The sequence below is a fragment of the Neomonachus schauinslandi genome, chromosome 11 (genome assembly GCF_002201575.2).
Source record: "Neomonachus schauinslandi chromosome 11, ASM220157v2, whole genome shotgun sequence".
Lineage (NCBI taxonomy): Eukaryota > Metazoa > Chordata > Mammalia > Carnivora > Phocidae > Neomonachus > Neomonachus schauinslandi.
In genome coordinates, this window is record NC_058413.1 from 65,701,536 (window position 1) to 65,724,598 (window position 23,063).

Genomic DNA, 23,063 nt, shown 5'->3' on the forward strand with positions numbered 1-23,063 from the left:
TTTGGTTTAGAAGAGAAATTGTGACTTCAAAATGAGTATTCCAGATAATATAATGCTTTTGAATATTGTTAAATTCGGTTGTAATACGACTTCTTGTCCTCAAGTGTGGACATTGACTCTGTAAATATAAATGATCTGTAATATAAATGAATGTATATCACTGTATTTAGTAGATGGATAACCAGGTTTTAAGACCGTTGATTCTAAAAATAATAAAAAAGCGCTTTGTTTTTAATATTTAAAATTCAGTTCTATATGTAACATTTCTTTTTTTCTCATTTCTCTCTCTTAAAGTCTTGTGAAAATGCCATTGTGTGCTGGAAACCTGGCAAAATGGAAGATGATATAGATAAAATTAAACCCAGTGAGTCTAATGTGACTATTCTTGGGCGATTCGATTACAGCCAGTGTGACATTTGGTACATGAGGTTTTCTATGGATTTCTGGCAAAAGGTAGCAACATATTTTTACATTTTAAACTTAAGACCATTGTAATTTCACTTTTCTCTGTTGTGCATCCATGTTCAGTTTCCTCTAAGAATCTGCCTTGATATTTTATATTGATTACTTTGGCCAGTGATGTTATTTATTCTACCTTTGTGGTTCTGCATACCATCTGCAATGCTTAGTATAAATGCAGTTGACAGGTGTCAATGGTGGCAGTGAGATGCTTGCTTTCCATAACATCTGTTATTAAGGTAGCTTTATTTGTAGAAAAGCTTGGAGAAAAATCAACATGGAAGATGGGGCAAACTACTAGTTATCTAAAATCTGAAAGAGATTGGTGTTAGGAATTTGTAGTAACAAATTACCTGGGTATTTATTTCTATCAGAAAACTGTGGAGGAGCTGTCTGTAGCTTTTGCTATAATTCTTTAAGGCAGAATAGAATAAAGAGTACATGCTAACAATGTAAATTGTAAAGTCCTTTGTAAGTTTGCAGAATGCCTTCTAATTTACTCAGGATACCTCTGAAGTATTAGTTGCTGTTACCCCATTAAAAATCAGAAATATAAGATGCAAAGAACCAATCATGAGCATAGCCAAAGGCTGGAGCTGAGGTTTTTCTGAAATACAAATATGTCTTAGGAATGCTTGAAGGCTCTGTACCTATTTTAATAATTCGGTGTTTTTAAAAATATGTTTATACAGATGCTTGCATTGGGCAATCAGGTTGGCAAACTTTATGTTTGGGATTTAGAAGTAGAAGATCCTCATAAAGCCAAGTAAGTATTTAGAAATATTTATTGATTAGGGATGCCTGGGTGGTTCAGTCGGTTAAGCGGCTGCCTTCGGCTCAGATCATAATCCCAGAGTCCTGGGATCAAGTCCTGCATCAGGCCCCCTGCTCTGTGGGGAGTCTTTGCTTCTCCTTCTACGTGCCCCCCTCCCCTGCTTGTGTGCCTTCTCTCTCGTAAAAATAAATAAAATCTTTTTAAAGAAATTTTTATTGATAATTTCTGCCTTTTTCTCAAATGTTATGCCAATAGATAGGAAGTAATTGATACTTGAACTACCATTCTTAAATCATTTTTAACATTTACATGGCTCAGTTATTTTAAAATACTTTTTATTCTCATAATGACTGTTTATCGTGAGTACTTTGACAAGTTGCTTCTTTTTTTAAAATATAAAATATACCCAACTGAGGGTTGCTGGAGTGGGGGGTGGGGTGGGAGGGATCGGGTGACTGGGTGATAGACACTGGGGAGGGTATGTGCTCTGGTAAGCGCTGTGAATTGTGCAAGACTGTTGAATCTCAGATCTGTACCTCTGAAACAAATAATGCAATATATGTTAAGGAAAAAAAAAAAGAAGAAGAAGAAGGTAGCAGGAGGGGAAGAATGAAGCGGGGGAAATCGGAGGGGTAGACGAACCATGAGAGACGATGGACTCTGAAAAACAAACTGAGGGTTCTAGAGGGGAGGGGGGTGGGAGGATGGGTTAGCCTGGTGGTGGGTATTGAGGAGGGCACATTCTGCATGGAGCACTGGGTGTTATGCACAAACAATGAATCATGGAACACTTCATCTAAAACTAATGATGTAATGTATGGGGATTAACATAAGAATAAAAAAAATTAAAACTAAAAAAAAAATAAATAAAATATAAAATATACCCAAATTTTATGAAATTAGAAATTGAGCTCTCTCAGTGATGTTTTAAATGCTTTCCATATGACTTGGAACATCTATTTGTTTTCTAATTCACTGGTTTAATTTGATACATTTTTTATGAATGGCATTTAACCTGTTGTCTTGTTTTTTCCTAGATGTACAACACTGACTCATCATAAATGTGGTGCTGCTATTCGACAAACCAGTTTTAGCAGGGATAGCAGTATTCTTATAGCTGTTTGTGATGATGCCAGTATTTGGCGCTGGGATCGACTTCGATAAAATACTTTTTCTTAATCAAAATTAGTGTGTGTTTTTTGTGTATAATAGAATTACTGTATCTTGCTAGTAAGGGCACATAGAGCATTTAGAGTTGTCTTTCAGCATTCAATCAGGCTGAGCTGAATGTAGTGTTTACATTGTTTACATTCTTTGTACTGTCTCCTGCTCAGACTCTACTGCTTTTAATAAAAATTTATTTTTGTAAAGCTGTGTGTTTATTTTCATTGTGATAAAAAGAAATGTTGAAAGTAATAAAAGTACACCCTTTTTGTTAATGACCATTTTTGTAGTTCTTTTTTTTTTTTTTTTTTTTAAGATTTTATTTATTTATTTGAGACAGAGAGAATGAGAGCACATGAGAGGGGGGAGGGTCAGAGGGAGAAGCAGGCTCTCCGCCGAGCAGGGAGCCTGATGTGGGACTCGATCCCAGGACTCCAGGATCATGACCTGAGCCGAAGGCAGTCGCTTAACCAACTGAGCCACCCAGGCGCCCCATTTTTGTAGTTCTTTTAACTGAAGAAAGCTATGTAATGTAGTGATTAAGTGTAAGCTCTAGAACTAAGCTGAATTTAAGTCTTGGCTCTGCAGCTATGAGCTGAGCTAAATAACTGAACATCTACCTCAGTTTCTTTGTGTGTGAAACATGGATAAGAATACCTACCTCATAGGGTTAGTAAGGATCAAATGATTAAACAAGTGAAGCAGCTGAAACAGTACTTGACATACACTAAACCCTAAATACATTGTTACTTTTTTTTATTGGAAATTGTATTAACTATGTCTTTGTATTTCTTCTGTAATAACTTGATAGTAATTATATTTAAAATTCTATAGTTGGCACATACAATGATTTAAGCTTTCCACACAGTTGAAAAAAAAATGCTGCTATTTGGTTTGCAGCTAGACCATTAGCAATCTTTTTTTAAGATTTTATTTGAGAGAGAGCATGAGAGGGGGGAGGGTTAGAGGGAGAAGCAGACTCACTGCTGAGCAGGGAGCCCGTTGTGGGACTCGATCCTGGGATTCCAGGATCATGACCTGAGCTGAAGGCAGTCACTTAACCCACTGAGCCACCCAGGCACCCGACCATTAGAAATCTTAATGGAAATAATTACCATTAGAGCAAGTGAGAAGAGGACAGAGAAGCTTGAATGCAGGCAATTGAAAAATGAAAGAAATGGGGAGTATGTACAGTGTTATGTCTGCTTTTCTAGAAACGTATTGGTTAAGAGAAATAAGTAGATTGAGGGAATCAGACTTGAGAGTAGTTGGGTCTTTTTGTTCCAAACACAAGGTGCTTTATATATATTTATGAACAAGAAACAGCAAGAATGAGACCGATAAAAAAGTCCAGAAAATTGGGGTACCTGGGTAGCTCAGATGGTTAAGCATCTGCCTTTGGTTCAGGTCATGATCCCAGGGTCCTGGGATCAAGTTCCACGTTGGGCTCCTGGCTCAGCGGGGAGTCTGCTTCTCCTCTCCCTCTCCCTCTGCTCATGCTCTCTCTCTCTGTCTCAAATGAATAAATAAAATCTTTATTAAAAAAAAAAAAGACCAGAAAATCCCCAAAGAGAACCAACATGACATGTGGAGGAGTTGACCTGAAGAAGAGGGAATAAGGAAAACATGAGTAAATCAGAAGGTAGGAAGTAAAATAAGGGGTGCTGGGTAAAATCTAAGACTGAATTTTATCAGATTTTGAGATTCATGAGCCTTGTGTTTATAAATCTTACACATTTCCATGAACACACCAGTATTTAATATTTCTGGATGTGTTCATTGCTTCAGGTTTTTGCTATTATGAACAATATTTAGACTTCTAGCACAGGATACAAGTCTTTGTGTACCCCTCTGATTATTTCCACACTCATCTTTCAGAATTAGTCAATGAAATGGTATTTCTATTAAGGTTGTACCAGATTCACTTGCTCCAACAGTGTATGTTGGTACCCATTTTACTTTTGTTATTAATTCCTGTGTATATCTGTAGATAAGCAGTTGGCAAACTTTTTTGGTAAACAGCTAGGTAGTAAATATTTTAAGCTTTGGAGGCCATACATTCTCTGTCACATTCACTCTACTACTATAGTGTGAAAGCAACTATAGACGTTACGTAGATGAATGGGCCTGGCTGTGTTCAATAAAATTAACAAAAACACACAGTGGGCCATATTTTCTTCATAAACTGTAGTTTTGCCCACTCTTGCTATGGATTCTAGATATTGAAACTAAACACTTAAGGAGGCCCCTAAGGTGGTTGAAAATTTAGGTCAGCCAAATAGCTCACAAAGATCACCAGATAGGCAATGACACATGCTATGACTGATAGGTGAAACGGTACATAATAGACCACCAAGGACTTCAGATACTGGAGTTATCAGAAAATGTAAAAGAGCCACATTTAAAATTGCTGCTTTTTACCTATATTCCACCCTTTCCTGGCTTTCTTATTGAATATTTCAATGATCATCTAATATACTACATAATTTACTTTGGTTAGTTGTATTTCTCCTCCCACTGGGGTGTAGTCTTTTATAAGAGTGGATTGTGGTTTGTTTATTTTGCTGCTATAACCACTTAGAACAGTGCCTTGCACATAGGTACTCAATAAATACTTGAATGAATGAAAATAAAAGTTGCAGTCACAAAAATAAGCAATTAGAGAATACTAAGACTAACCAGGAGGATTTATAAAAGAAACAACTAGAACTTTCAGAAGTGAAAAATGAAGTAAAAGTGAATCTAAGATTAGACATAATAGAGATAAGTGAACTGGAAGAGAGCCTAAGAAATTACTTGGAATGTGTTAAAGAGAAGGAAATTGAGGATATGAGGAGTTACAAACTATAAAGCATAAAATGAAAAGGTCCAGTGGTAATTGCTTAATCAAAAAAAAAAAAGGAAGGCAAGGCAATACTTGAAGAAATAAATATACCATGATACCTGAGTGTCAAGTGGGCAGGAAGAGAGATGGTGGTTCTGGCATGTTCTTTACCATTATGTCTACCACTTCCATTGCAGTCCTAGCCACTAATGTGCCAGTCTGTTTAGTCACCCCCCAGGCCAGAACTTTGCCCCAAACTATTAAGTCCTGAGAAAAATCTCCACCCCAGTTGATCTCAAGCTTGACAAGGGGCCTCAGCTGATGCCATATCCCTCTTGCAGCCTTTTGTGGTGACGTAAGGTGCTCACCAGGACAGCAAGTTCTTCCAAGCCCTTCTACAGAACAGTTTGAATTATAATAGACTTGGAAGGCCTTGGGTAGGAACCAAAGACTGGCATCCCTATGGGTCTACCCAGAGCCTGGTGCTTGATCTAAACTCTCCCGTCATTCACTACAAGTATTCATTCCAGTGTTATGGTGGGCCACAAATTCTCTATGTAACTCCACATCATGGAACCTATTTTCTTTCTGGATTAGAAAGTGCACTTTGAATAGTGAGGACACTTTAGAAAGTGCATACTTAGCTCACCTGGATCTCCAACCGAAAAGTGGGAAATAAATGTATGTGTTAACGTGGAGGTATTAAGCACTGTGACATTGTCCATGTAGGTCAAGATAATGCTCATTGTCTCCAAGAGAGCCAAAGTCATGATAGGCTCCAGAGCTTGGGTGAGTGTCACAGAATTCTTGTCTATGGATTTCAGAATGAAGTCTTCCTGGAGCCCCCTGTACTTCAATGGACCCCACACCCAGCTCTTTGGGAAAGAAATGTAGAATAATTCCAGAGGAACAGGGTGCTAGTGGTCGTTTGCAGGGCCCATTGAAAAATGAAATTGCAAGTCTCTTGTTTATTTATTTTATTATTATTAACATATAATGTATTATTTGTTTCAGGGGTACAGGTCTGTGATTCATCAGTCTTAAATACAATACACAACGCTCACCACAACACATACCCTCCCCACAGTCCATCACCCAGTTACCCCATGACCCTACCCACCTCCGCTCCAGCAACCCTGTTTGTTTCCTGAGATTAAGAGTCTCTTATGGTTTGTCTCCCTCTCTGGTTTCTTCTTGTTTCATTTTTTTCCCTCTCTTCCCCTGTGATCCTCTGCCTTGTTTCTCAAATTCCACGTATCAGTGAGATCCTATGATAATTATCTTGCTCTGATTGACTTATTTCACTTAGCATAATAACCTCTAGTTCCATCCACGTTGTTGCAAATGGTAAGATTTCATTTTTTTTATGGCTGCATAATAGTATTCCATTGTATATATATACCACCTCTTCTTTATCCATTCATCTGTCAATGGACATCTGGGCTCTTTTCATAGTTTGGCTATTGTGGACATTGCTGCTGTGAACATTGGGGTGCAGATGCCCCTTCAGATCACTACATTTGTATCTTTGGGGCAAATACCTAGTAGTGCAATTGCTGGGTTGTAGGATAGCTCTATTCTTAACTTTTTGAGGAACCTCCATACTGTTTTCCAGAGTGGCTGCACCAGCTTGCATTCCGACCAACAGTGTAGGAGCGTTCCCCTTTCTCTGCATCCTTGCCAACATCTGTTGTTTCCTGACTTGTTAATTTTCACCATTCTGACTGGTGTGAGGTGGTATTTCATTGTGGGTTTGATTTGGATTTCCCTGATGCCAAGTGATGTTGAGCACTTTTTCATGTGTCTGCCATTTGGATGTCTTCTTTGTGGGAATGTCCGTTCATGTCTTCTGCCCATTTCTTGATTGGATTCTTTGTTCTTTGGGTGTTGAGTTTGATAAGTTCTTTATAGATTTTGGATACTAGCCCTTTATCTGATACCTCATTTGCAAATATCTTCTCCAATTCTGTCGGTTTTGTTGACTGTTAAAAGCTTTTTATCTTGAAGTCCCAATAGTTCATTTTTGCCCTTGTTTCCCTTGCCTTTGGCGATGTGTCCTGGAAGAAGAAGTTGCTGCCTGTGTTCTCCTCAAAGATTTTGATGGATTCCTTTCTCACATTTAGGTCTTTCATCCATTTTGAGTCTATTTTTGTGTGTGGTGTAAGGAAATGGTACAGTTTCATTCTTCTGCATGCGGCTGTCCAATTTTCCCAACACCATTTGTTGAAGAGACTGTCCTTTTTCCATTGTATATTTTTTCCTACTTTGTCGAAGATTAGTTGACCATAGAGTTGAGAATCCATTTCTGAGTTCTCTATTCTGTTCCATTGATATGTGCCTGTTTTTGTGCCAGTACCATACTGTCTTGATGATTACAGCTTTGTAATCACCAACTTTGCTTTTCTTTTTCAACATTCCTCTGGCTATTCAAGGTCTTTTCTGCTTCCATAAAAATTTTAGGATTATTTGTTCCATTTCTGTGAAAAAAGTTGATGGCATTTTGATGGGGATTGCATTGAATGTGTAGTTTGCTCTAGGTAGCATTGACATCTTCACAATATTTGTTCTTCCAATCCATGAGCATGGAACGTTTCTCCATTTCTTTGTCTTCCTCAATTTCTTTCATGAGTATTTTATAGTTTTCTGAGTACAGGTTCTTCACCTCTTTGGTTAGATTTATTCCTAGGTATCTTATGGTTTTGGGTGCAACTGTACATGGGATCGACTCCTTAATTTCTCTTTCTTCTGTCTCGTTGCTGGTTTCTGTGCATTGATTTTTATATCCTGCCACTTTACTGAATTCCTGTATGAGTTCAAGCAGTTTTGGGGTGGAGTCTTTGGGGTTTTTCACATCAAGTATCATATCACCTGCAAAGAGTCAGAGTTTGACTACTTCTTTGCCGATTTGGATGCCTTTGATTTCTTTTTGTTGTCTGATTGCTGTGGCTAGGACTTCTAATACTATGTTGAATAGCAGTGGTGAAAGTGGACATCACTGCCGTGCTCCTGACCTTAGGGGGAAAGCTCTCAGTTTTTCCCCATTGAGAATGATATTTGCTGTGGGTTTTTTGTAGATGCAAGCCTCTTGTTTAAAAAGCAGGAGAAAGGTGCCCTTAAAGGTACTGAAAAATACAAAAGCTTTTTTCTTTTTGTGATTTCTCAACTTACAATATTTTTATATTTGCTTTTAATGCTATTCTAACTAAAAACGCCATCCTAAGTTAAGATTGCATATTAGCATGAATTTTACCATTCATCTTCATATTGTACGATGACAGTTTCCAATGCAAACATAAAAGCATTTAACTCCTATTGAAATTTTGCAACTGGTATTTTGTAACTCATACTTTCATGTGTATTTAGTTCTTGCCAGTACAGTGAAAATGCAGGACAAAACTTTTATTTCACTTCTTGATATCACACATTCTACCAACATTCTCTGTATTTGACCTACTAATTTTAGGATAAAGGTAAACAACCATCCATTGCCTTATCTTTCCCTTTTCTTCTGTGTCATCGTCTGTATAAATGGTTGACTAACACAAGGAAGTAAAGAAGTAACATAATCAAGAATAGCGTTCCTTAGTTGTTTGAGTTTCTTAAAATGCTTTGTCTTCTTTGTTTAAACCAAGTTCTGGTTCAAACTGAAAGCATAGCCTCTTGGGGTTGTCAGACCCCTGCCCACTCAATTATAGATGAAACACACTTGCACTCATTTTGAATCTTATAATGGAATTCTTTGCTCATGGAGAATCGAAAATGCTACATATGAATAGAGAGGCAAGGAACAGTAGACAGATACGCATATTGCACAAGTCCCCTCTTCACATACATGCTGCCTTGTCCCACTGGACTTACAAAATGCAAGTTCAAAAAAAAATTACCAAGAATGTCAAGATGGGAGTAGAGGAGGCTTTGAACTAAGCATGGGTTCTTTCTGAGCCCAGGGCCCCGTACTACTTACTGCATTGGTCACACACCTGTGAAGCTGATCCTGCCTGGGGCTGACCTGAGGTCCTGTGCCTCCCTTTTCTTAGAAGCTCCTTCTGGCACTGACAACTCTGTTGATAGGTTCTCATTTCTTTTCTAAACTATTTAGTCTTGTTATCAGTCTCTTTCTGGCTCTATCTTGGTCTTCTTTGGTCCTTTAAAATAAAATGAATAGAATGATTCTCCACCTTCTCCCCTTCTCTCCACATTTGCCCCCAAAAGAAAAATAACAATTTCAGCAATGGGAAATAAGGCAGAGGCTGGGAGCCATATTGTGCTCTGTGAGCAGGAACCTGAGTCTGAAGAAATCTATGAAGCAGAGTAGATGGTTTCTGTTGTAGAGATGACAAGTACAATGAAGTCTTGGGAAAACAAAATTGGTTAAGAAAAGACTGGGATGTGACTTTAATCCTACAGAATATTGGAAAGGGGCTGGATAGAAATTAAATGATTTTAAAGTTTTGTTTTTGTTTTTGTTTTTGTTTTAAGAAATGCCTGAGAAGGGCAGAGGTCTAAAGAACTGATGGTCAGATTGTCCAGAAGTGCTTTAAGAATTAAAACTCTCACTTGAGGCAAAGGAGATAGTCATTCTGCTTAATTGCATCATCTAGGACAGTAGTTTAAAAAAAATTTTTTTTAAAGATTTATTTATTTATTTGAGAGAGTGAGAATGAGAGAGAGAGAGAGTACATGAGAGGGGGGAGGGTTAGAGGGAGAAGCAGGCTCCTCGCCGAGCAGGGAGCCTGATGCCGGACTCGATCCAGGGACTCCAGGATCATGACCTGAGCCGAAGGCAGTCGCTCAACCAACTGAGCCACCCAGGCGCCCTAAAAAAAAATTTTTTTTAATGCCACCCATGGTAAGAAATAGACTATAATATCCCAATCACACGAACATACATATATATATAACCAAAACAAGAAGTTCCATGAAACAATATATTTACCATGTATAAAGTATTCTGACATTTTCTATTTCTTTTCTTTTTTTTTTTTTGGAATGCGGTTGTGACTCACTAAGTTGATTGCACAACCTAATAATCATCTCAACCTACAGTCTGAAACACACTGATCTAGGGGAAATTAGTCTAGAGGGTTTTTACCAAGGAGATTGAGAGCAAGACCCACATTAGGGGTTCCTGGCTGGCTCAGTCAGTAAAGCATGAACTCTTGATCTCAGGATCATGAGTTCAAGCTCCATGTTGGATGTAGAGCTTACTTTAAAAAAAAAAGGGGGGGTTGCCTGGGTGGCTCAGTTGTTAGGTGTCCAGGGTCCTGGGATCTAGCCGCACATTGGGCTCTCTGCTCAGCGGGAAGCCTGCTTCTCCCTCTCCCTCTCCCCCTGCTTGTGTTCCTCTCTCGCTGTCTCTCTCTGTCAAAATAAATAAATAAAATCTTTTAAAAAAAAGTGCTAGGTGGTCTCTTTAACCATAAAATATAGCTCTAGGGGCGCCTGGGTGGCTCAGTCGTTGGGCTTCTGCCTTCGGCTCAGGTCATGATTCCAGGTCCTGGGATCGAGCCCCGCATCGGGCTCCCTGCTCGGCAGGAAGCCTGCTTCTCCCTCTCCCACTCCCCCTGCTTGTATTCCTTCTCTCGCTGTGTCTCTCTCTGTCAAATAAATAAATAAAATCTTTAAAAAAAAAATATAGCTCTAACACTATAAAATTTGTAACTTCCCCTACTTTCATTTATTACCTGGGGGTTTCCCCTGTTAGGTAGAAAATGACTATCATTTTGGTATTGAACTGATGGATTTCTAAAAAGATTCTTGGTATTTTGTGGTTCTTTTCTGATACAGAACAAAACTTTAGATGAATGAAAGCAGACTCATTTCACTTTCCCTGCTTCAGTTACCCCAGGCTCATGTGAAATTTAACAAGGTGGGTGATTTCTGTTATACTGTGTGCAACAAGTTGAGGGAGTGTGTATGTGTTTAATTCCAAAACCATTACATTGTAGGTTGTCAGAAAGTCATTGATTTTGAGTATTGGCCATTATTTGGTTTTTTTTATTTGAGGCAAAATTTAAAACTGCTAAAATTTTTAAAATTTAAACTGCTAAAATTCTGTATAAAATTTTTTTGCCGGGTTGTTTTTGAAGTTCCAGGATGGTTGGTTGCTACAACTTCAGGTGTCACTTTCAGTTATGTCTATGTGCAGAAGGAAATCATCTCTTCATGTGATTTTCTTTCTTTTTTTTTTTTTTAAAGATTTAATTTATTTATTTATTTGAGAGAGAGAGAGAAACAGCATGAGAGGGGACAGGGTCAGAGGGAGAAGCAGGCTCTCCGCCGAGCCGGGAGCCCAATATGGGACTCGATCCCAGAACTCCGGGATCATGACCTGAGCCCAAGGCAGTTGCTTAACCAACTGAGCCACCCAGGCGCCCCTCCTCATGTGATTTTCTTAAGACCGAGAAACCTATCCCAGCACCCCAGCAGATTTCCTTTCAGGTTTCACTGACCAGAATTGTGTTATGGGATCGATCCTAAACCAGTCACTGCAAAGGGACAGGAAAATTGTTAGTTAGATTAAGCAGGGCCTTCCTCTGGGGCTCTGAGCCTCCTGGAGGAGGGATGCATTCCTGAACAAAAATGGGGTTCTGTTAACAAAGAAGAAGGGGGGAATGGATGTTAAATAGAAAACTACCAGTAATTGTTACAGGGAAGGAAAATTAATGAATAAAATGCAATCACAAATTGTGGAGGAACTACATAGAAGTTAGCTTTTGCTGCATAACAAAACATTTCAAATTTTTTTTTTTAAAGACACTTTATTTATTTTTTTTTTTAAAGATTTTATTTATTTATTTGAGAGAGAGAGAACGAGAGACAGAGAGCAGGAGAGGGAGGAGGGTCAGAGGGAGGAGAAGCAGACTCCCCGCCGAGCAGGGAGCCCGATGCGGGACTCGATCCCGGGACTCCAGGATCATGACCTGAGCCGAAGGCAGACGCTTAACCATCTGAGCCACCCAGGCGCCCCAACATTTCAAATTTTATTTAACTCATGGTTCTATTTTGGCTGAGCTTGGCTGAGAGGTTCTTCTGTTCTTGACTGGATTAACTCATGTCTGGTCAGCTGCAAATCAGCTTGGTAGCTCTGTTCCTAAGGTTTGACTGGTTGTTGGCTGAGGCACAGGGGCCAGGTGTCCTTCATTATCCAGCAAGCAATCCTTGGCTTGTTCCTGTGGTAGACTGGCAAAGTTCCAAGAACTAGAACAGATGCTTGCAAATATTTTTGAGGCCTAGGCTTGGAACTGGCACATCACTTCTGCATTCTTTCCATCAAATCAGGTAAGAAGGCCAGGAGGGTGAAGAAATAGATTCCATCTCTTGATGTGAGAAGCTGCAAAGTCACACTGCAAAGTCATGGGCACAGGGAGAAGAAGAATTTGTGCTATTTTTGCAATCTGCTATAGGTGATAAGATAGGCAACGGGAAAGCCACTCAGATCTCCCTTCAAGAAAGAACTATCACTTGGAAAGTTTGAAATCACCAGTATGTCTCTTTCTGAGCTGACATTCTTATACCAGTGTGATTGTTACTGATGATTTCCTGATTGTGTCTGTTTTAGGCATCAAAGGTTCGGAGGCTGTGATGCTGGTGTTTTAAAACAATAATGTTAAAGAGACATAAAATCATGGCATATTCAATGCAAGGAATTTTAGAGATTAGTCCAAGTCCTTCATTTTTTTTCACTTTTATAAAATTAGATTTTTTATTAAAATAATATAGGCACATAGTTTAAAAAGTGAAACAGGGTAAAAAGGCTTTAAAAGCAAAAAAACAAAAAACAAAAAACACAGTAGTTTTCTGCTCAATGTTCTATTCCACAGACGCAAGCACTATGTTTTTAGTTGTTTCTTCTTGTGTTTACCTTATCATTCTAATATGCAATTGCTGTTCTCTTTTGATTCGTTCATTCATTTTAATATATATTGAATATGAGGAAGATTTTAGCTGTCCATACCTCTTCTTCCTCTTCTCTCATCTTCTTAGTGTAATTAAATAATAATTTTTATTTAATCCACATTTGGAGTTTTTATTAAGATAGTATAGTAGGCTGAATAATGCCCTCCCGAAATAGTCAGGTCCTCATCCCTGGGACCTGTGAATGTTATTTTATATGGAAAAAGAGGCTTTACAGGTATGATTGTTGAGGCTATTGAGATGGGGAGATTTTTCTGGATTATCCTGGTGGATCTTAAATGCAATCACAAATATCCATATAAGAGGAAGGCAGAGTGATATTTGACAGAGAAGAAGGCAATGTGAGGACTGGAGCAGGGTGCTACATTGTTGACTTTGAAGGTGGAAGAAGGGGGCTCTAAGCTAAGGAATGGAGCTCTAATATCTGAAAAAGACAAGGAAATGGAATTTATTCTAGAGCCTCTGGAAAAATTGTGGCCCTGTTGACATTTTGTTTGTGGCCACTTGAAACTGATGTCTGACTTTTGACCTCTACAACAGTAAAAGAATGTGTGTTCTTTTAAGCCACTAAATTTGTGGCAATTTCTTACAGCAGCCATAGGGAACAATACATTCATGTATATATTGTTTTGTGCTATGTCACTTTATTGTACAATTTTATTTCTATTGGCCTAAATAATGGCCTCTTTTTCCATTTTAGTTTGACTCTCTGACTGAGGCTAAGTCTTCATCCATCCACCACACCAGCTCCGTAAAACACCTCTCTGTATAATTTTTCATGTCAAAAGTATCAAATAGTAATCTATTCCATTTTTCCCCCTGAAAAAACAAATCCCTCTACAGGCTCACTGGATTATAGCTCTCTGCATATGTCCTGGGACTTCTTTTTGCCATCACCTTTGAAATTCTCTTTATCACTCCCCTTAGTTGACTATCCGGTACTCTGAATCTCATTTCATGTCTTCTTCTTTATTGTCTTTTTTTAAAATTAAGTAGGCTCTATGCTCAGCATGGAGCCCAACATGGGGCTTGAACTCATGACCCTGAGATCAAGACCTGAGCTGAGATCAAGAGTCAGATGTCTAACCAACTGAGCCACCAAGTGCCCCTCTTTATTGGTTTTTATTGGGAGGAGCACATCCAGTAATTTCCTGAGAATAAGGAGGTATTTTTTTTTTTTTGAAACTTTGCAGGTCTGAAAATCTCTATTCTATCCTTTACTTCAGTGGAATTTTGACTGGATATTGAATTTGAGACAGGAAATAATTTATGCTCAGAAAATTTTGAAGGCATTTTTCCTTTGTCTTCTGGCTTTCACTGTTGCTGTACCGAGGTCAATTCACTTTGGCTCCCAATCCTTGTATGTAACTTTCTCTTTTAGCTTTATGGAATCTATTTAGTTTCAGTATTCTGAAAATTCATAAGGATGAGCCTTGGTGGGTATTGATTTGTATTGCTGGGCATTCAATGAGCCGCTTCTTTCTGGAGACCCATGTCCTTCAGTTCAGGAATTTTTTTTTTAAGTTTCTTTTTTTATTTATGTTTTTAGTAATTGTGATACCCAAGGTGGGGCTCGAACTCAGGATCCCGAGATCAAGAGTTGCATGTTCTTTCAACTGAGCCAGCCAGGCGCCCCAGGAAATTTTTAAAAATAGTATTTTTTTGACAATTTATTGTCCAGTGTTTTCTTTATTCTCCCAGGAATTCCCATATTGAACCTCCTGTATTGATCTTCTAATTGTATTCTCTCCTGATTTCCATTTCTTTCTTTTTGCTTTCTTCTCTGAGATAGTTCCTTAACATTATCTTACAACAAAACTAAAAACTGTCTCTTCAGTTCTCATATTTTTAAATTTCATGGGTTCTTCCTTGGTCTTTGATTTTCTACTTTTATAGTATTCTATTTTTATTTTAATGGTACAATCTCTCTATTTCTCTCTCTCTCTTTCTGTCTTTGGATAACACCATAGGGTTTTATTAATTTTTTTCTGCATCTTGTATTGTTTTTGTATTTACTGAATTCCTCCCCTGATTCTTTACTTTGGTCACTCTCTTTTTTTTTAAATTTAAATTAAATTAATTAACATATAATGTATTATTTGTTTCAGGGGTACAGGTCTGTGATTCATCAGTCTTATAATAATACCCAGTGCTCATTACAATACATACACTCCAGTGTCCATCACCCAGTTACCCCATCCCCCCACTCTTGTCCCCAGTCACTCTCTTTCTTTATTTTTTATTTATTTATTTATTTTTTAAAGATTTTATTTACTATTTGACAGAGAGAGACACAGCGAGAGAGGGAACACAAGCAGGGGGAGTGGGAGAGGGAGAAGCAGGCTCCCCGCAAAGCAGGGAGCCCGATGCGGGACTCGATCCCAGGACCCTGGGATCATGACCTGAGTTGAAGGCAGTCGCTTAACCAACTGAGCCACCCAGGCACCCCCCCCCAGTCACTCTCTTTCTTGATAGTGGTTTTCCTCAAATGTCTGGTGATCCTTAGTGGCATGTTCTATTTATAAGCAAAAAATATGGGGAAAGCTGTTAAATGGAATGTTTCACTACAGTAGGATTAGGCAGCCTATCAGTTTTGTCAACAAAGATTTCAAGATAACGGTATCTCTGGAGTGTTCAGTTTTTCCTGAGAAGGATCTCCCAGTCTTCTACCTGGGGGATATGAGCCTTGAAGGCAGTATTGTGGAGCTAGGAGCAGGAAGGCTTTCATGTAATTCCTCTATCCCATTCCAGGATGGCCCACTTGCTCATAGGCACTTTTACATAAATTTTTTTGATGCTATTATAAACTGTACTGATTTTATTTTTTAATTTTTTCTATATATATATATATATATTTTTTTTTTGGACAGAGAGTCACAGCAAGAGAGGGAACACAAGCAGGGGGAGTGGGAGAGGGAGAAGCAGACTTCCTGCGGAGCAGGGAGCCCGATGCGGGGCTCGATCCCAGGACCCTGGGACCATGACCTGAGCTGAAGGCAGACGCTTAACGACTGAGCCACCCAGGCGCCCCAAATGGTACTGATTTTAAAAACGGTTTTATTGAAATATAATTCACATACCATACAATTTACCTACTTAAGATATAATGCAATGGTTTTTAGTATATTCAACATACAAGCAACTATCACTACAGTCAATTTTAGATCACCTCCATCACCTCAAGAAGTCTGGGGGAGGGGAATACGGAAATTGTTTAACAGGCATAGAGTTTCAGTTTTGCAAGATAAAAAAATTCTAGAGATCTGTTGCAACAAGGTGCATATAGATAACACTACTGTCCTGTATACTTAAAAAATGGCTAAGTTGGTAAAAAAGAGAGAGGAACTGTATTCTTTAGTTATCTATCATCCCTATCTCCACATCCCCACCCATCCCAGTCCCAAGCAAACACTAATCTACTTTGAGTCTCTATAGATTTCTCTATCCTGAATATTTCATACAGATGGGTCATATAATATATGACCTTTGTGACTTTTTTCACTTAATATAATGTTTTCAAGGTACATCCGTATTGTAGCATATATCAGTACTTAACTTTTTCATGGCTGAATAATATTCTGTTGTATGCATATACCACATTTGTTTATCCATTCATCCATTATTGGACATTCCACTGTTTCCACCTTTTGGCTATAATGAATAATGCTGCTATAAACATTTATGTACAAGTTTTTATATGAACATTTCTGCTGCTTTAAGCCACTTAGTTGTTGGTAATTTGTTTTGACAGCTCTAGGAAACTAATATAAGATCCTTTGTCCATTTTAAAATTGCTTTTTAAAAAAATTTTTTTTTTAATTTTTTGAGCTGAAAGAATTCCTTATGTATTTTGGATATGACTCCTTTATCAGATATATAATTTGCAAATATTTTCTCCCATTCTGTGAGTTGTCTTTTTTTTTTTTTAAGATTTTATTTATTTATTTGAGAGAGAGAGAGAGCATAAGCTAGGGGAGGAGCCCCAGGAGAGGGACAAGCAGACTCCCCACTGAGTGGGGAGCCCAAGGCCGGCCTCCATCCCAGGACCCCAAGATCATGACCTGAGCCAAAGTCAGATGCTTAACCGACTGAGCCACCCAGGGGCCCTTAGTTCTGTCCTCTTTAGTTACAAAGAACTATTGTATGTAGAAATAATGGAGTTTGGTGAATAGAAGGCTGGCTTTTATAGTCTGGAGAAAAGATATTAAACCCACTGCTTCTAATTCTTTGTCCAATGTTAGAACTAGACTATTCACCAGCAAAATGGAGAAAATTCTGAAATCCCACATAACAAAGACTGAGATAATTAATAAACAGCAACTTTAGTTCATAAAAAATAATTTCTAAGCTAGCCAGCTCTCAAACCATTAAATAAAATTGTTGTGTAAGATAATGTGTAACTAATTATCAGGTAGATTATGGAAAGATTCCTGAAGAAAATATTTTGGGGTGCCTGGGTGGCTTAGTTGGTTAAGCATCTGCCTTTGGCTCAGGTCATGATCCCAGGATTGAGCCCCGCATCAAGCTCCCTGCTCAGCATGGAGTCTGCTTCTCCCTCTCCCTCTGCACCTCCCTCCACTGATGCTCTCTCTCTCTCTCTCTCACTTGCTCACTTTCTCTCCCTCAAATAAATAAATAAAATCTTAAAAAAATATTTTGAGACAACTGGGAGGTTGTATAAGTTGCCAAGTGAATATTATAGGTAGGTAAAACAAGTTGTGTAAGCACAAAAAGATTGAAAAGTATGAGTTGTTCAGACAATCAAATGCATAGTAAGGGTATGTAAAAAAAAACAAACCTGGTGTTTCTTCTATGTTTCTCCTTCATTCTCACACTACTACCATACTCACAACACTTCTGACACCAAATGTGTGGGGTTTTCTCCCCCCCACACCAAACAATTCTGTGACACGAGCTGGGTGTCCTACAATTTAACTCAATCCTAATACTACCTGGAGATAGCATCAGATCCCACAGGTTAAGTCCCATGAGACTCAGTCCCATGAGACTGCCCCCCACTTCAGATGCCAATTGCAAGTAATACGTCCAGGTTACCCACAACTTCTGTCTGACATGGCTAGAACTGGAGGTTCCCATGACCTCCTCCCCCTTGGATTCAATTATTTGCTCACAGAAGTCTGGGAAACACTTACTTACGTTTACCAGTTTGTTAAAGGATATGATAAAGGATACAGATTAACAGCCAGATGGAGAGATACAAAGGACAAAGTCTGGGAGGGTCCCAGGTGCAGGAGCTTCTGTCCTTATGGAGTTGGGGTGCATCACCCTCCTTACTATTGGCGTTCTATGGAGGTTTCCTCACATAGGCATGATCCAGTATTAACTCCATTTCCAGTCCTTCTTCCTTCTCTGGAGAATGGGGGGTGGGGCTGAAAATTCCAAGCCTCTAATCATGGCTCGGTCTTTCTGGTGATCAGCCCCCAACTAGGAGTCTACCCAGAGCCACCTCATTAGAATAAAAGATGCTCCTAGTGCTCTTATCACTTGGGAATTTACAAGGGTTTCAGTGTCCTGTGTCAGGAACTAGGGGCAGAGACCAATATATTTATTTTTATTTCTATGAAGACAGAGGTAATAATGCTAAATGCCAACATTTTATTAAGCTATATTCTGGCTACTATTTAGTACTTTTCATGCAAGAGCCTTCATAACAACCATATGATGCAGATACTATTATTATCCCATTTTACAGATGGGGAAAATGAAAAATGGGAGTGTTAGGTTAACTAGCCTAAGATTATATAGTTAATAACTGACAGAGATGGGCTCTGAACCCAGGCAGTGTATCTGCCCCTCATGAAGTGATATTATCAAAAATGGTCTTTCTATTTTGAAGGTTCTAGGACTTTTTAGGTAGAAAGTTGGAGACATCGATAGAAACATCTTCTATCTCTTCACCTTTGGCTTGGCTATCTAAAAGGAATATCTGAAATAATATAAATGGTCACAGTTTATGGAACCAGAGTGGAGGCCAGAGGATTGTTACAAACTTTTTGATCCTCTTTTGGACAGACCTGCTGATGACTGGTGCCCTAAACTCATATATTTCAATCAGGGCAGAGACTGTTGGGGAGGGGATATCCTACCTTTCTATCTAAGAAGATAATTAAAGCTGTGAAAGTAGAATGAGTATTGGTGTCAATCAGTAGTTGATGCCAGTTCTTTTGGCTATTGTTTTTTATTCCCTATGAACCTCTACTGCAAATGCATATAGAAAAAAAAAAAGACATTTAAAACCCCTATAATTAACTGCTGCCACTCTATTCTGTTTTATATACACTAATTCATTTTATCCTCTCAGCAACCCTATAAGATAGGTACAATTAATTATTCTTATTTTGCAAATGGAGACATTAAAGCACAAAGTTATAAAGTTATTATAATATCTTGCTTAGTTTTACAGAAAATAAATGGGGGAGTTAAGTGAAGCTGAAAAGAACTACAATAAAGTTGTCAGTAAGTACTAAACGGCTGGTTAAAAATTAGTACGTAGGAGAAAAAAGCCTGGATTTGGATCAGGACTTGGATTCGGGCTCCAACATTTTGTGCTGTGTAAAGATTGGGAGCTGGTCACTCTGGGCAATTTCCTCGCATACCTCCTAAACCTAGTGAAGTGATTATTGTAAAGCGCACTGTAATCTCTAAAATGTTACACAAATGGGAGAAACATCTACTGGCACCGAATTTGAAAATCTGGGATCTGGACAGTCAATCCCGAAAGGTAAGTCCTCTTGACTCTCCTCCCGGAAGCCGGCGCAGGGCAGTCTGGGACTTGTAGTCTTGTACTGGCTCTGGCTTGACTTTCTCCCTTAGTTGGGGAGGCTAGTGTAAGCCCCGGAAGTACTCGCTACCTGAGAGGCGTGCTGGTTAGGAAGTGGGGTCAGAGGGCGCGGGGGCAGAAGGCGTTTCTGCCGCTGGCCTAGTAGCTATGTAGTGGAGGGGCTGGCGTCCTCCTGCATGTTCTGGAAGGTTCTTATGCTCAACTAGGGCAGTAGCCGCAGGACTTTTAGTCGCCGGCTTCGGGTCCCTGCCGGCTGAGCGGAGTCGCCGCCATGTTTGGCTGCTTGGTGGCAGGGAGGCTGGTGAGGATGCGGCCGGGTGGTATCAGGAAGGGGGCAGGACACCCGAGGGCGAGGCCTCGGGAAGGGGAGGGTGCTCGGGTGCAGGAGATGTGGGGAACACCCCCCCCCCCCAAGTGTACTTTCCAGCTAAATGTGAGGGTGGAGATTGGGTGCTGGGGTGTTCGTTCTCTGCCCTCGGCTCTTTTCAGTCATTTGAATAGTAGCCACGTTAGCTACTATTTATCGAGTGTGCATTATTTGTATGCCTGGCAGTGCACGCCTTTTGTCTATTTCAGATAATTTTCAGCCTTCTAGGTAGCTTTTATTTAGCACCTCAAATTTAACCCTCCTAACTCGTGAGATGGTTATTTTAATTTTTATTTTGTAGTTGATGAACTTAAGCTCAGTCGTCAGTTTAAATACTTGCCTGAGCTCATACAGTAACTTAGAGGTAAACCTGGCATTTGAATCGAGTCTGTAACACACTATTTCTGAAAGGTTAAGGTGCTGGGGCAGTGTGTACCTTTGGGGTCCTTTTGGAAGGACCCCGGTAAAAAATATGCTTAAAGTAATTGGAAGTTGGCTGATAGAAACGCCTAAACTTAAGTGTGAGTCATGGCCGAGATACCCCAGAAGGGTATGAGCTGCGAAAATCTTTATTGGTCAAAAGAGATAATAACCTGCCTTGCCAGATATTAGAGTTAAATGAGATCAGCACCTGGAATTGTTCAGGAAAAATTTAGAGGATGAATCTTGCTTGCCTCTTTAGAAACCACCCAGAAGTCCTTTTTAGACTTAACTCCTTTCACCCAGAGTTCTTTTTCTTTTATCTACTTGCTTTGTTAAATTTTGCAGCCCATTTGTTGAATTAAATTGTTAATCAACTTTTGGTAATGTATTCTGTACACAGTTGTAAGAAACCACAAAGACTGGGAGGCCCCTTTGGTGATGGTGGTAATTGGTAATATTGGTGAGATAACTTTGAATTGCCCCTGCTGTTCGCAGGGAAAATGAAAGGACCAGCCTGGGCTAAAGTGTGGGACTCGGATGAGTGAGTGTCATTAATGAATGACATTTAAAATGTGTGTGTGTTTTATTTTATTTTTAGTTATTTATTTTTAAGTAATCTCTATGCCCAACGTGGGGATCAAACTCACCACCCCGAGATCAAGAGTCATACTTTACGACTGGGCCAGCCAGGTGCCCCTGTGTGTTTTTTAAAGAAAAGGCCACATGGATTCCATGTATCTCATGTTGTCAACTAGCATGGAAATTTAATTATAACAATACCTGTGTCTACTTACCTAACATCTAACCTCTGTGATAGATATCTAGTAGAGTTTCTTAAAGATAAGACTTTTAGGAGGTGTCTGACTCTGTTAACCAGAGAACATGTTCATCAAAATGAAGGGCAAGTAGAACCTGGAGACATCCAAAACTTCATTATTCTCTAACTAGAAAAGTCCACTTACCTAAAGTTATGAACTCAGTTTCATTCCTTGAAGGTTTTTTCGTAAAGAGTTATCTTTTTCCCTAAGGTTAAGGATTAGTGTGTCATAATACAGATTTATAAGATGTCTGGTGCTTGGTAGAGTTGATGTTTAACAGATATTTATTTTGCCTTATGGTTGTTTCATGGCTTGTGAATACCATCATTTTAATATGTTTTTTAAGATTATGTGCATGCCCAAAACTGGTGAAATTGAATTTAATACTAATACAGGCAGTTTGGTTTTATATTTATGTTTTTCTTTTGTTTTATTCTCTTTAAACTGGACAGTTTTTAATGAGGTTGGAAAACTTCAGAAGAGAGAATTAGAACTTGATTTTAAGAACATTCATTCTTGGTCTCTTGGGAATAAATTTAGGACAATTCATATACATAGCTATGAATTTTTTAAGTTTCTTTGTAGTAGTAGCTAGGATATTATAAAAGAAAAAAGTAAGCATTTTAGTAACAACAGCAACTATTAGCAAAGGAAAAGAAGTTGCATTCTAGGTAATAAGATTTGACCATTTAAAGTCTTAAAATACTGGTAGTAATTCAGATTTGGTGTTTGGGTGAATAGAGGGGCAATAGCAATTAAAAAGAAAACCAAAAAACTGTGCATCATGTAAACTCTTGACAGCCTTTTGACCTGAATGCCCTCAGAATTAATACTTCTTTTTGCTAATGGATGTGATATAGCAATTATCATTAATTTTCTGAAAGTGGATAAAAGGAATTTTCTCTTTGGAAGTCGATTTCTCAAACTTCTCAAACTTCAAAATAAGATAAGATCTCATTCTAGAAACTGACATTCAATTCTAGAACAGAAAATTAGATTATGAAATGAGTCAAGAGGAGACTTTTACAGGTTCCCACTTTGCACATTCAAGGTAGGATTTTTGCTTTTTATATACAGTTGATTCTCGTTATTCACAGTAGTTCGGATCTATGAAGTCAGTGTGAACACTCAATTCCTCAGTTGGTAAATACTGAATCATTGCCCTTAGGGGAAACAGAGTTAGGTTTTTTCAAGCCTCTGATGACAGTTTTTATCAGCCTATCATTACATAACTGTGTTGTCTGTATGTTTCTGTTTAAAGACTCTTATTTAATTTTGTGTTGTTGATTCATAAACATTGAACTTAACAGCCAATAACACCATAACTCATTTCTGAATGAAACTTATATTTTCTCAGTAAGGCACATAACAATCGTTTCAGACTTAGGAATATTAGCCAGCATTTCAGCTTGGCCATTTTAAACATCAGAATCATCAACAAAAAGCACAAAATACAAACAAACACGGCAGTGAATTGACTGGGAAAAACACATTTGTGTACAGCATGACAGCTG

At 38.7% G+C, this 23,063-nt stretch overlaps 2 protein-coding genes across 5 annotated transcripts in view; both read left to right on the forward strand.

The window, feature by feature from the left end:
- The window catches only part of EED (embryonic ectoderm development), a 29,492-nt gene extending 26,930 nt beyond the window's left edge, over positions 1-2,562 (forward strand). For all 3 annotated transcript variants that reach the window (XM_021686471.2, XM_021686472.2, XM_044919140.1), the window contains 3 exons: positions 295-453; positions 1,152-1,225; positions 2,272-2,562. In XM_021686471.2, coding sequence (XP_021542146.1) covers positions 295-453; positions 1,152-1,225; positions 2,272-2,398 — 360 coding nt within the window. In that variant the 3' untranslated portion in view covers positions 2,399-2,562. The remainder of the gene's footprint in view (positions 1-294; positions 454-1,151; positions 1,226-2,271) is intronic.
- A 17,460-nt stretch (positions 2,563-20,022) lies between these two features.
- The window catches only part of HIKESHI (heat shock protein nuclear import factor hikeshi), a 39,612-nt gene continuing 36,571 nt past the window's right edge, over positions 20,023-23,063 (forward strand). The window contains exon 1 of one of the 2 annotated variants that reach the window (XM_021686468.1): positions 20,023-20,242. In XM_021686468.1, the coding sequence (XP_021542143.1) occupies positions 20,213-20,242 (30 nt within the window). In that variant the 5' untranslated portion in view covers positions 20,023-20,212. The remainder of the gene's footprint in view (positions 20,243-23,063) is intronic. The other variant, XM_044919400.1, reaches the window with a different exon arrangement.